This window comes from Schistocerca americana, chromosome 1 (genome assembly GCF_021461395.2).
Source record: "Schistocerca americana isolate TAMUIC-IGC-003095 chromosome 1, iqSchAmer2.1, whole genome shotgun sequence".
In the NCBI taxonomy this organism is placed as follows: Eukaryota; Metazoa; Arthropoda; class Insecta; order Orthoptera; family Acrididae; genus Schistocerca; species Schistocerca americana.
The window spans coordinates 645,462,829-645,476,777 of NC_060119.1; the positions used below are offsets into that span (position 1 = coordinate 645,462,829).

The 13,949-nt window shown below is 40.8% G+C and overlaps 1 protein-coding gene across 1 annotated transcript in view; it reads left to right on the plus strand.

Moving 5' to 3' along the window:
- LOC124625756 (TBC1 domain family member 19) overlaps positions 1-13,949 on the plus strand; it is a 179,099-nt gene that overhangs the window by 8,527 nt on the left and 156,623 nt on the right. The window contains exon 2 of the mRNA XM_047149199.1: positions 7,586-7,774. Coding sequence (XP_047005155.1) covers positions 7,586-7,774 — 189 coding nt within the window. The remainder of the gene's footprint in view (positions 1-7,585; positions 7,775-13,949) is intronic.

Here is a 13,949-nt window from a genome sequence, read left to right on the forward strand (position 1 = left end):
GTAACCTATGCAGACGATACCTCGCCGTTATTTCTTGGTAAACAAAATGCTGAGTTAACGTTAGTAGCAACTGAGGGACTACAGCAAATAACTACTTATTTCCAAGATCGAGGTTTGAAAGTTAATATCAGTAAATCTCAGTTATTGCCATTTAAACTTACAAACTCACACCAAACCTTTATCAGTAACATAGGTGGAACTGAAGTAGTGGACTCAGAAGGCTGCAGATTTCTAGGTATTCACCTAGATGAAAATCTAAGATGGGTAAACCACATCAAATTTTTATGCAATAAAATCAGCAGTTCATTACATCTAATCAGCCAGTTATCAAAAGTAGTTCCACATCAGACATTAAAAACAATTTATTATGGAACCATTTTTGCACAGATTAATTACGGGATAGAGATATGGGGTTGTGCTGCTGACATACATATGAACAGAATATTAACCCTACAGAAAAGAGCAATCAGAATTATCCATGGATTAGGGTATAGAGATTCATGCAGGGAAATCTTTGTTCATCATAAATACCTCACAGTCTACTCACTGTATCTTTACAAATTAATTATATTTTTTGTGACACATCAAAACAAAGAAACAAAGTGCTCTGATATGCATGCCTATAATACAAGAAATAAAGACTGCTACTACAGACAAAGAACAAAATTAAAAACAACAGACCATAGTCCATGCATTAGTGGTCAAATGTGGTACAACAGATTACCGAGCCCTATAAGGCACCACAAAGGGAACTTATTCAAAGTGAAACTGAATCATTTCTTGATTGACAAGTGTTTATACTCTTTAAGTGAATATTAATATTAAACTAAAATAAATTATTATATATATATATATATATATATATATATATATATATATATATATATATATATATATATGGAATATATATATATATATATATATATATATATATATATATATATATATATATATATATATATATATATATATATAGACACACACTCCTGGAAATGGAAAAAAGAACACATTGACACCGGTGTGTCAGACCCACCATACTTGCTCCGGACACTGCGAGAGGGCTGTACAAGCAATGATTACATGCACGGCACAACGGACACACCAGGAACCGCGGTGTTGGCCGTCGAATGGCGCTAGCTGCGTATCATTTGTGTACCGCCGCCGTCAGTGTCAGCCAGTTTGCCGTGGCATACGGAGCTCCATCGCAGTCTTTAACACTGGTAGCATGCCGCGACAGCGTGGACGTGAACCGTATGTGCAGTTGACGGACTTTGAGCGAGGGCGTATAGTGGGCATGCGGGAGGCCGGGTGGACGTACCGCCGAATTGCTCAACACGTGGGGCGTGAGGTCTCCACAGTACATCGATGTTGTCGCCAGTGGTTGGTGGAAGGTGCACGTGCCCGTCGACCTGGGACCGGACCACAGCGACGCACGGATGCACGCCAAGACCGTAGGATCCTACGCAGTGCCGTAGGGGACCGCACCGCCACTTCCCAGCAAATTAGGGGCACTGTTGCTCCTGGGGTATCGGCGAGGACCATTCGCAACCGTCTCCATGAAGCTGGGCTACGGTCCCGCACACCGTTAGGCCGTCTTCCGCTCACGCCCCAACATCGTGCAGCTGCCTCCAGTGGTGTCGCGACAGGCGTGAATAGAGGGACGAATGGAGACGTGTCGTCTTCAGCGATGAGAGTCGCTTCTGCCTTGGTGCCAATGATGGTCGTATGCGTGTTTGGCGCCGTGCAGGTGAGCGCCACAATCAGGACTGCATATGACCGAGGCACACAGGGCCAACACCCGGCATCATGGTGTGGGGAGCGATCTCCTACACTGGCCGTACACCACTGGTGATCGTCGAGGGGACACTGAATAGCGCACGGTACATCCAAACCGTCATCGAACCCATCGTTCTACCATTCCTAGACCGGCAAGGGAACTTGCTGTTCCAACAGGAAAATGCACATCCGCATGTATCCCGTGCCACCCAACGTGCTCTAGAAGGTGTAAGTCAACTACCCTGGCCAGCAAGATCTCCAGACCTGTCCCCCATTGAGCATGTTTGTGACTGGATGAAGCGTCATCTCAAGCGGTCTGCACGTCCAGCACGAACGCTGGTCCAACTGAGGCGCCAGGTGGAAATGGCATTGCAAGCCGTTCCACAGGACTACATCCAGCATCTCTACGATCGTCTCCATGGGAGAATAGCAGCCTGCATTGCTGCGAAAGGTGGATATACACTGTACTAGTGCCGACATTGTGCATGCTCTGTTGCCTGTGTCTATGTGGCTCTGGTTCTGTCAGTGTGATCATGTGATGTATCTGACCCCAGGAATGTGTCAATAAAGTTTCCCCTTCCTGGGACAATGAATTCACGGTGTTCTTATTTCAATTTCCAGGAGTGTGTATATATATATATATATATATATTGTACTAAACTTGTAAAAAAATGCTATGACGTTTGCAAAAGACACCAGTTGGTGTCTCCATGCAAAAAAATACAGTAAATAAATAAATAAAAATAAAAAAGGTCAACAGCTGGCTTGTCAACTGTCTACACACTGAAGAGCCTGTCTCAAATGTAACATGCTGTCAATATGTATTCGACAATGTTGATTTCATTGCCTCCACTATCAGTGGCTGGAATAGTTTTTGAATCTTTAGGAAAGCAAAATGAATCACCCAGCCATAGCTCTCCCTACATCTCAATACACCCAGAACCTTAAGTTTGGTTCCTCTGTACCAGAAGTAGTTCACCTATGTTTTATGGAACACAGGTCAAGCAATTCTTTACAGCAGACTACCATTCTGCATTTATACATGATCAGTACCATTCCATCAGACATGTTGACACCTATCTTGCAAGATATGCTGTGGTTGTGTGGTAAGTGGCTCCACCAAGTGCAGCCCACTCTACAAGTGCAAGCACTTCCTGAGTGGAAGACATTTATGCAGTCCACCAGTAACAAAATTGATGATGAGAGAAGTGTAGTAACTTTCTGGTCATTCATCAATTGACTACAAAGTGACTATGACATGATGTGCTGTCACAGCAAGATGTCACACTTACCAACCCAATCCCTTTCTCACCAACATTACGTAGGTCACTGACATCACACAAATTAAGCACTTCACAACCATTGTTTATAGTAATGTACCTGCCAAGTGATAGATTGGCATGCTTGAAGTAATATTGTTTATTGAACATGAACTCAGTTTAGTACAGTTTGAGGATGGTGTCTGTTGTGTACATAGTTCCGCGTAGTCAGCACGTACACAACTTTCCCACTAGAGCGCATCCCACTAAGCACAACAGAGCAGGCGCAGCGCTCGTCCGTCTCCGCACTATGAGATGGTGCTGCCATAGAGAAGAACCAAATTCTGCTTCCGCCAATCAGCGTATTAATATGTAACGCAGCCAATAAGATTTCTGCTAATGTAGAACCTTTTCTCCTCGTGGATCACACTCGCGCAGTGATACATGAACATGCGAGGTATTATAACGAGTGTACGGACCTCCGATTAGTCAGTCTGCATTCGTCTGCACCAGTCTGTGCCAGTCTGAATTTGTCTGCACCAGTGTGTACCAGTCTGCATTAGTCTGTACCAGTCTGTACGAGTTCTAAATTTGTCTGTACCGGTCTATAGTCAAGTTTCAGTCTGCACCTAATAAGATTACCATATTCCTGTACATAGCCATGAAGATAAATGTATAGACACTTTTGTCAAGTATCAGAGATATATGTGAGAATAAGATTAATGTACCAATACCAAAGGAACTTCAGATTGTCAATTGCAAATGGCATCCAGAACCAAGTTAAGTAATTTTTATGCTTGTTATAATTTTAATAAATGTGTGTGAAAATTAATCCAGCTCTGTTTAAAGTTGATCACCGTCAATCTGCTACTCTAAGCGTGCCAGTGGCATTTCTATCATCTCACCTAACGACAGAAGATAAACACAGCACGATAAGACCACGAGACATATTACTGACACTCGCCTACTTCGTTAGAGCGACAAGTCAAATAATCTGATGGTGTGTGTACTGAAGGTCTTACATTATGCACACCACAGTGTCCATGCAGGCAGTAAAACTGAAAAAGTCCTGTGATGACTGAAGAATACAACAGAAATGGTCTTCTGTGGTGATTACGCGGCTGGTACCCAACAGGAACAAAGTCTCGATCATCCGTAGAGACGATGAGTGGTGGAAATTGGGTCTTCTGTAGTGACTGTTGCACGGTGTGGCTGAGAGCCCAGTGACGGTGTGAGCGAGCATTGTCACTGGTGTTGTAGCAGCTGCTCATGCGGAAGAACACAGGCATGCAGTCACGTGGACACACGGTTGCACAGACACGAGTATTCCTCTGTGACTGCAATGCTATTTACTCAATTTCTGTGCCAAGTAGTATTGTGGCCTGCACCCCCAGAACCTTATCTGCTGCAGGAGACTTGACAGCAAACAGTGCAGCAATCTGCTGACAAACAGCTGCTTTGCATTGATGTACGGGTCATGGCTGGCCTGCAAAACATATCCAATAAATGTGGTGGCCAAATGTGCAGGGGCCCAGACCTGCACATACTACACCCCTTACCCCTTGATGGAGATGGTGCAGCCATCACAGATAAGCACAGGAGGCAGGGAATGAGGTACCGAATGGAATAAAAAAAGAAAGCAATCAGGCAACGAAAAATGATCCTGACAAAAGAAGCACAAGGAACCTTCATAAGAAATGGCAGCAGTTGGCCATAGGCAGCAACAGGAAAGACACAGACAGAGGCTGAGCTGACAGTGAAGCGTTGATGGGAATGCAGTCCAGACACAGAAGAACTCACAACAGAACTGACAGTGACAGCAGGGATGACTGGTGGTGAGCAGGGTTGGATGCAGAAGAGGTAGTCATGGTAGCCATGCAGCCAGAACAGCAACAACCAAGTCTGCCGGGACAGGGTGAGACGTCACTGCAAGATGAGCCTCAGAGTGGGCAAAGGTGACATTGGTGTCATTGGCGAGAGGCCTGGCGTCGATCGTGGGAGTAGCTGCAGTGGTGACAGTGGGATTGCCAGCAGCAAAGAGGTCTAGTAAGAGAGAAGACACAGCAAAGAAACCGCTAAGCTGAAGCCACAGAGCAGCATGAGAAAAACACTGAACAATGACTCTTTGGAAAGAAAAGCACATATGAAGAACACAGGAATGGACAGCCTGAGTGGCATGGAAGAGAGCACAGAGGCCAGAGTGGAAAGTTGCTGAGATGGAAATGGAAAATGTAAAGTGATTGAGAAACACACAAACAGTCGAGAGAGAGCAAAAGTGGTCTCAATGGAAACAGGCATGAAGAGTGGCCTTGTTGACATTGCCATCCACGGGAAGAGAGCTGGACTTGACTGCATCGACCAGGCGAAATGTGACATGGCATGGGAGTGTTGGGCTTGTTGTGGCAGAGGGGAGGCAGCTGGGTGGCAGATGAGACTGGGAGCTCTTACAGCCACCTGCAAAATGTGAGCAGGCACTGAAGCAGATGCAGCTGGAGCAGGCAGCACCATAGGTGGTGGTTGCACATGAGCTGGTAGTGCTGAAATAGGAGATGGCGGATGAGCCAGTGGCACCGAACCCCATAGCACCAGAATCAGACAGACCCCTGATGCAGAAGCTGGCAGAGCCAAGGAACAGGAAACAGGGAGAGCAGTTGAGGGGGAAGGCAGAGAAGATTTCCTGTTGGTGTGTTTGACCATGATCAGCTAATAGACATGTTGTAAGGAGATGGGCATTTTTACTACCAGCTTACAGTAGATTTATTCCCTCACAAAGCTTGTTGAAAATAATCCACTGCAGTTCAAAAAGAATAATTATTTTCATAATTACAATAACATAAGAAAATGGTACTCATTACGCAACATTAAGTTTGTTTCTAGCGCAAAAAGAGGTGACCAACACTGGCACCAAAATTTTTGATCATTTACCCAGCAATGTAAAGTGTTTGACAGACAGGAAACAGAAAATTGAAAACAAACTGAAAAAGTTTCTCCGTGACGACTCATTCCATTCCATAGAAGAATTTATGTTTTTGAATTGTGTAAAAATTGATGGGTAAGGATACTAAATCATTACCAAAAAAGAACTACTGATCTTCCTTTTCTTTATTTGTGAACATGATGAACATTATCTTTATTTTATATTTATGGTTCAGTCATTCTGTAGGAACCACTGCATTGGGTTATTAGTTGAATAAACATGCTTATTTCCAGTGTTTCCATATTTTTTCTGCATTTAATAATGTTATGTCATCAGTATATAGTAATGTTTTGATTCTCCTCACAGACTTCAGTATTATTTGTGAAGAGGTTCATCAAAAGCAGACCCTGTACAGAACCTTGAGGTTCACTGCACTTAATAGCCTTGATTTCAGATCTGCATCCAGAATCTTTAGTCATGTACTGCTTTCTACTACCAACATATAATTTTATCCATTTTGCTGCATATACACGTATGCCACAGCTTTCATATTCTGAAATTAGTGCTGTGCAGTTGACTGTGTCAAAAACTTTAGAGAAATTCAGAAATATTGCAGATGCTCAGTGTTTCTTTTCTAATGCATCTATAACAGGTTCTGTTAGGCTTGAAATACCTATCCTTTTGTGAAACCATATTGTTGCCAGAATTGGATATTGAGTTTCTCCAGGAATGAATCTACTTACTGAACATAACCTCACCGTATATTTTTGATAAACTAGATATTAAATGTAGTCTTTTTCACCTTGTTTGCATATTGGTACTACTTTTCGTATTTTTAATTTTTCTGGAATACTCGTCTGACTGAGCAGTTTGTTGCATTCAGTTTCAGAGTCTTAATTAGTTATTCAGTATTATTACATGCAGTAGACTTCATCGGTATCTAAAAGTGGTACAATTGTTTGTTGACTCCTTTGCTTTATTAGATAATCTTATATTTCATCATCTGCTGCAGACTTTGTGACTTTTAGTTTCTGAATTATTTTTATGAGTTCTAGTCTAGTCACTTATTCTGGTAACATTGATTTGGATGGATGCCCAGGTGTTCTGGCCTGTTTCAGTCCCGGATTATTTATTTGCACACTTTAATTTTTGTACAACATTTGTGAAATTGTTGTTGTTCAGTCTATAACTAGGGTGTTCATAGTTTTCACCGAATAAAATTGTTTCTTTTATGTGCACTCTTTTTACTGTATTTTGACAAGTCATTGTTAGAATGTTGGGAATAGGTTCTACAGTAGAAGAGATAACACTGACATTTTTGAAATAGTTGTTACAGAAATCAGAAATTAAGCCAGGCAAGTGCAATGGCAGGTGGAATACTCTCTCTCTCTCTCTCTCTCTCTCTCTCTATCTGTGTGTGTGTGTGTGTGTGTGTGTGTGTGTGTGTGTGTCCCTATGGAAAAGTATGTTAAGCAGTAGTCTTCTGTAATTTTCAATTTATTACTTCACCCACAATTTTTGTTATATTGTTAAAAAGTTAACTGATATAAAATTAGTTTGTGTTTTATAAATGTTTCCCAATTTCAGGCTAAAGAATTTCCTTATCTGTTCCATTATCAATATTTCTGTACAGAAAATGGTGTCATCCACTTGTGTGAAGCAGTCAAATTTCAAAGAAACATTACTTGAAGCAATTAGACAAGCAGGAATGGAAACAGAATTACGAAACACTGTCTTTCACTGGATTAGATCTCATAACAATTATGACTGTGTGAATGGTTATCCATTGAAGGAACCACTTGCATACTTACGGAAAGCACAGGTAATAACATATTTCTTAAAATACAATAACATCATATGAGGTTAGCAGTATTCTTATTTGTTTTCCTCAAGCACTTACCTTCATTTTTTGTGTGTGTGTGTGTGTGTGTGTGTGTGTGTGTACCTTGTATTTATGCTGTGTTCTCTGAAGTTAACAAGTTAACAATGAGCAAAAGTGATTTTGTCTACAAAAAGGTTAAACAGGTGGTGATGGGGATAGGGTGGGTGATTTGGGGCGGGGGGGGGGGGGGGGGGGGGGGGGGCAGGTGGAAAAGTATGAGAAGTGATAGATGAACAATTAACCATGAGATTTGTAGTAAACGTAAGAGTGAAACAGGGGTAGTGATAAATGAAGCGAAATGTTGCTTCATATAAAAGAGAATCTTGAGAGAAAAGGGCAGAAAAACCTCTCTCTCAGAGGAGTTCAAAATAATAAAATGAATAAGATCATTAACTTGAAGTAAAAAGCAGAAAAGTGGTAGATGTGTTTGATGTAGGAACAGACATTACAAAAGGGATTAGGAAAAATACAAAAAGTTAAGTGATAATGAACTGAAAAGAGTTCAATAAATTTTATGAATAATGCTGTGCAAAAGTGTCGTATTTGTAAAAGTTGTATCATTCACCATGACAGTATGTGTGTTACATGTTGTTTTATATCAAAAGTGAATGAAAAATGCATGGAGGAAACAGAAAGACTTATTTTAATTGTGGGAGCAAAGCTAGCACCTCTGAGGCCTACTATGAATACATGTGAGAAACATGAGAAAACTTTTGTTTATGTAAAGGAAGGGTGACGAAGGGAATTATGTGCATCGAATTCAAGGCAGTGTACCATAATAGCTGTGTGAGTTCTGACCCCAAGCAGAAAATCTGGGTATGTACAAAATGTAATGAGGAGTTAGGCCAAAATTAATCAACAAAGATTGCATCAGTGAGATTATGAAGTGGTACTTAAGCAACAAAAAGATTATGAAGTAAAACTGTATGCTATGTGTAACAAACCAAGTGAACAAAGGAATAAATTGGACAGTGTATCGCAGCATGAAATTGACACCTGGAATTGTGAAAATAAAAGCTTTATCATTAGTGTTTGTGAAAAGTGCAGGAAAATAGCAAAAAGTGATGTGGTCTGTGTTAAGTGCAAAGCAAAGTTTCACTTTTAAGGTGGACCTGTCATCGAAAGTGGAGAGAAACTCTGTGATGGAGTGGAAATGTAATACCTGCAGAAATGTATCACGTGGCAGGCCTGATATTCCTTAAGATGCTTAGTGTAGTCAGTGATGAATTTCTGCGCTATCTAGTGAAGGAACATTACCAGCGAATGCCACAATACAAATTTCTCACATGTCAACAAGTTGCTGAAAAATCTGATCACTTCCAGACGACTCTAAAGAAAATTACATAGATACTGTATGCCGCAGTTAAGATTCCAATCGCTTAGGAAAACTTATGATTCTTGCTGATAGCCAGACATGCAATTGCCTCGCATATTAATGAAGTATCAACTGTAAGATCCATGAGTTTTACTAAGCCTGGGGCCTCCCTCTTGGAAATTAGTAAGGATAAACACTCAGAAGCAATTGCTAAGTTGTCATCAAACAATTTCATAACCCAGTCTGATGGCTCTAATAAAATATATAAAAATGAAATACTCATGGCCTGCTGGGAGTTAAAGAAATGTCTGGGTCATCTGACTCACACAAACATTCTATTTGTGAACATTTCACACCCTCATGACCTACCACACTGGTCCCACATAAACAAGAAAATTAATGCTGCTAACAGATGGTTTTTTAATATATGTAAACATTTTAAAAACATCAGAATTGTAGGCATCACTGTGATTGAGTGCAGATTCCCCATTAGGCTCCATTCAGTTGGTCTTTGAAAGCAAATTGTGTCACAGAAAATACTTGAAGAAATAAGAAGCACTACCCAATACAAACAAGATAACATTACACTACTAAAAATACTGTGATGAGAACATTTTTTTAGGACAGGATCCACTGAGCAGCCCAGCACCTGTCAAAAACAACATCATAAGTCATTATAAGCAGAAAAATTGTTGATCAAAACCAGTTCACTAATACAAAAAATAAAAATTTTGTGTTTTCTTCTAGAATATGCCAAGCATGAGGAAAAAATTTAGAACTACAAATATTTTTAGGAAGCCTCAAACACGCTATAGATTTGTTTTGTATAGGTGAGCAAAAATGGCTCTGAGCACTATGCGACCTAACTTCTGAGGTCATCTGTCTGTAGGTGAGCATTTACTTAAGGATGATGAAGCAGCCTATTTTTCCTTTCCAGGCTTTCAGATGGTTAAGCATTTTTGTAGAACTAACAAAAATCAATGTGGCTATCTAATGCATGCTAGAGATAATTACTTAAAACCAAGTGCATGGATTGTGGAAAGCATTTTGAACATGACACAGTAGATATTAACTCTCTTAATCTTATAAGCATCTACAATCTATCTGATGGTAACATAACAATAATCACCTCCAAGTTGGACACATTACTACAACACTGCAATTCAAAATACCCCAGTTCTATGCTGTTCCACTGTTTCTCAGAAAGTGGTGAAAAGTTGCTATGTTATAACATGAAAAACATAAACAGCAAACCTACTAGAACAACTAATACCAGTTCCTCTGCAACAGATGATTTTGTTGTTACTATTGAAATGTCATCTGTTTGCACATTAGACAGCAAATGGTACAGCAAATCACAACTGCTCAGTTCTGCGTATGACCATGCCAGGTGTAAATAACCAGACAGGAGCTCTCCAGCACACATACAAAAGATCAACTGGCAACAAAAACAATATAGCAAATCTCACACATCTGTTCCATGAAACTGATTGGAAGGATATCTATTGTGCTAGAAATATTGACAATAAGGTTCATGAATTTATGAGTGTCTTGCATCACTATTATGAAGTGGCATTCCCAATCAAACATGCAGAAAAACAATACACATGAAAAATGTGTAATAATAAATGGCTAACACCAGGAATGCAAATGTTTTGCAGAAATAAGAGACTGCTATGTGCCTGCAGTAAAACTACAGACTGTAAGTTAGTCCATAACTGTTTCAAACAGTATAAAAGAATTCTAAATGAGGTAATTCAGGAAGCAAAGAAAGTGTATAATCAGCAGTTCATCATTAATTCAAGTAATAAATCAAAAGCCATGTGGAAATTTATCAATAAAACAGTTGGATGAAAGGCAAGGTACATTCAATAACCAATTCATAAACATTGGTGATAAGCTTTCTTCTTTAATCAAGTCTCCTGGCCCATTTGTCATTCAAATTCAGTGTTATTCCCACAATCACTTTTTCTTGACAGGTCACACCAAAGGAAGTCTGCAGTATTGTAAGACAAAACCCAATAAAAATTGCTGGGGTTTTAATTGTATATCTGATCACCTTTTAAAACAAATGTACCATCCTGTGTGTGACCCACTGTCAGATATAATAAACTGCTCCTTATCATCAGGTCAATTCCCCAGAATTTTCAAAGCAACAAAAGGTATTCCTCCATTTAAAAATAGTGAAAGGAGTGATGTCAACAATGCAGACCTACCTCTATCTTATCAAGCAAATCAGAAGTCCTTGAGAAAGCATTATGTGGTGGTATTATTAATTCCTTGAAAAGTAATTGCATATGGAGTCTCCACCAGTTTGACTTTTGGAAAATGGACAATTATATTCATTTTTAAATTAAATCTGTTGTGCACTCAAATAAGGATACAGGCAAATTGTGTGTTCCTTGAGCTCACAAAAGCTTTCAGTCTTGTCAGTCATGCATTACTTTCAGAGAAACTGCTATATTATGGAAGTAGGGAAAATTGCAATGGCTGGTTTAAGTCACATCTTTCAGACAGTGCTCAGAAAGTAGTAATCACGTCAAAAAAGGGTGAAAGTGTTCAGTCAAAAGAGCAAGTAGTAAGAGAAGGCATTCCCCAAGGTTTTGCACTTGGTCCCCTTTTATTTCTGATATTTATCAATGATCTGCTCCAATGCATTCAGCATGGTCTACCAATAATTTTAGTCAATGACACCAATATACTGTTTTCTAATCACTGGCCTCATCAACTTAACACCAAAATTGCTGATACACACTGTAATCTGGTAAAATGGTTAAACAAAAACACACTTCTCGCAAATAAAGATAAAACAGCCTATATTAATATCCCCTCCCCTCGACACAAAAGATATCATCTATATTATGAAAGGGGTATTTGTTACTCAACATATAGTAGAAATGCTGAGTCACAACAAAAAGACTGTCAGAAAATGAGCTTTCAATCAACAAGGCCTTCATTGGAAATGGACAACACACACACACACACACACACACACACACACACAACTTAAGCATACATGACCACAGTCCCTGGCTATTGAGGCCAGACTGCTAGCAGCAGTGCACGATGGAAGAAGCAACCGGATGGTGGAGGTAAGGAGGAGGCTGGAATGGGGAGGCTGAGGGATAGCAGGGTAGGGGTGGAGGATGGTAAATTGCTGCTTGTGGGAGCATACAGGGTCGGGTTGGAGAGAGGGTAGGGCATCTAGGTGCAGTCAAGAGGTTAGACAGTAGGTGGGGGGGCTACCGGGAAAGGCAAGAAGTAAAAAGACAGTGGGTGCGATGCTGGAATAGAGGGCTGTGTAGTGCTGTAATGGGAACATGGAGGGGGCTAGATGGGTAAGGACAATGACTAATGAAGGTTGAGGCCAGGAGGATTATGGTAACTTAGGATATACAGCAGGGAGATTTCCCACCTGCACAATTCAGAAACGCTGGTGTTGGGGACAGATCCAGGTGGCACTGGCTGTGAGGCAGTCATTGAAATCAAGAACGTCATGTTGAGAGTGTGCTAAGCAACAGGATGGTCCAGCTGTTTCTTGGCCACAGTTTGGCAGCGTCCGTTCTTGTAGACAGTCAGCTTGTTGGTTGTCATGCCCAGCACACGATTTCAGTTTATCTTGTAGATCGTGTGACTGGTTTCACAGGTAACCCCGCCTTTGATGGGACAAGTGATGCATGTGACCGGACTGGAGTAGGTGGTGGTGGGAAGATTTGTGGTGGACAGATCTTGCATCTAGGTTTATTGCATCGATATGCACCATGAGGCATGTGATTGGAAGCAGGGGTTGTGTAGGGATGGATGTGGATATTGTGTGGGTTCAGTGGGCAGCACAATACCACTGTGGTAAGGATGGGAAGGATAGTAAGTAGGACATTCCTCATTTCAGGGCACTATGGGAGGTACTTCTTGTTGTCACCTGAAATGAAATTTGTACAGAATATTCTCTTCCATCCCTACACAATCCCTGCTTCCAACCTCTTGCCTCATGGTTCATATCTCTGCAATAGACTTAGATTCAAGACAAGACCTGTCCCATTCATCCTTCCCCCCCCCCCCCCCCCCCCAAATCAATTGCGAACAAACTTGCAAATGTTATGCTAAAGAGAAATCCAGATGACTGATACTGTTGCACTGATTTTAAGGACACGCATGCGGAAATAAAGCACAACTTTACTGTAAAATTAATTCAGATTAATTTACAGAATAATTAACAATGTTTTCTGGCAGATATTTGTTGGTTTCTGTTAAACAGTGCAGTCTATGAAAAACCTTTGCTGCACCACACATGGAAAATTTGAACTGAGAAATTTCTTGCCACTCTTTACAGAGTTTTGATATGTCTGATGTGAAATATGGATGTTTAGATATATATCTAAAAACAAAGATGATGTGACTTACCAAACGAAAGTGCTGGCACGTCGATAGACACACAAACAAACACAAACATACACACAAAATTCAAGCTTTCGCAACAAACTGTTGCCTCATCAGGAAAGAGGGAAGGGGAGGGAAAGACGAAAGGATGTGGGTTTTAAGGGAGGGGGTAAGGAGTCATTCCAATCCCGGAAGCGGAAAGACTTACCTTAGGGGGAAAAAAGGACGGGTATACACTCACACACACACACATATCCATCCACACATATACGGACATGTATATACCCGTCCTTTTTTCCCCCTAAGGTAAGTCTTTCCGCTCCCGGGATTGGAATGACTCCTTACCCTCTCCCTTAAAACCCACATCCTTTTGTCTTTCCCTCTCCTTCCCTCTTTCCTGATGAGGCAACAGTTTGTTGCGAA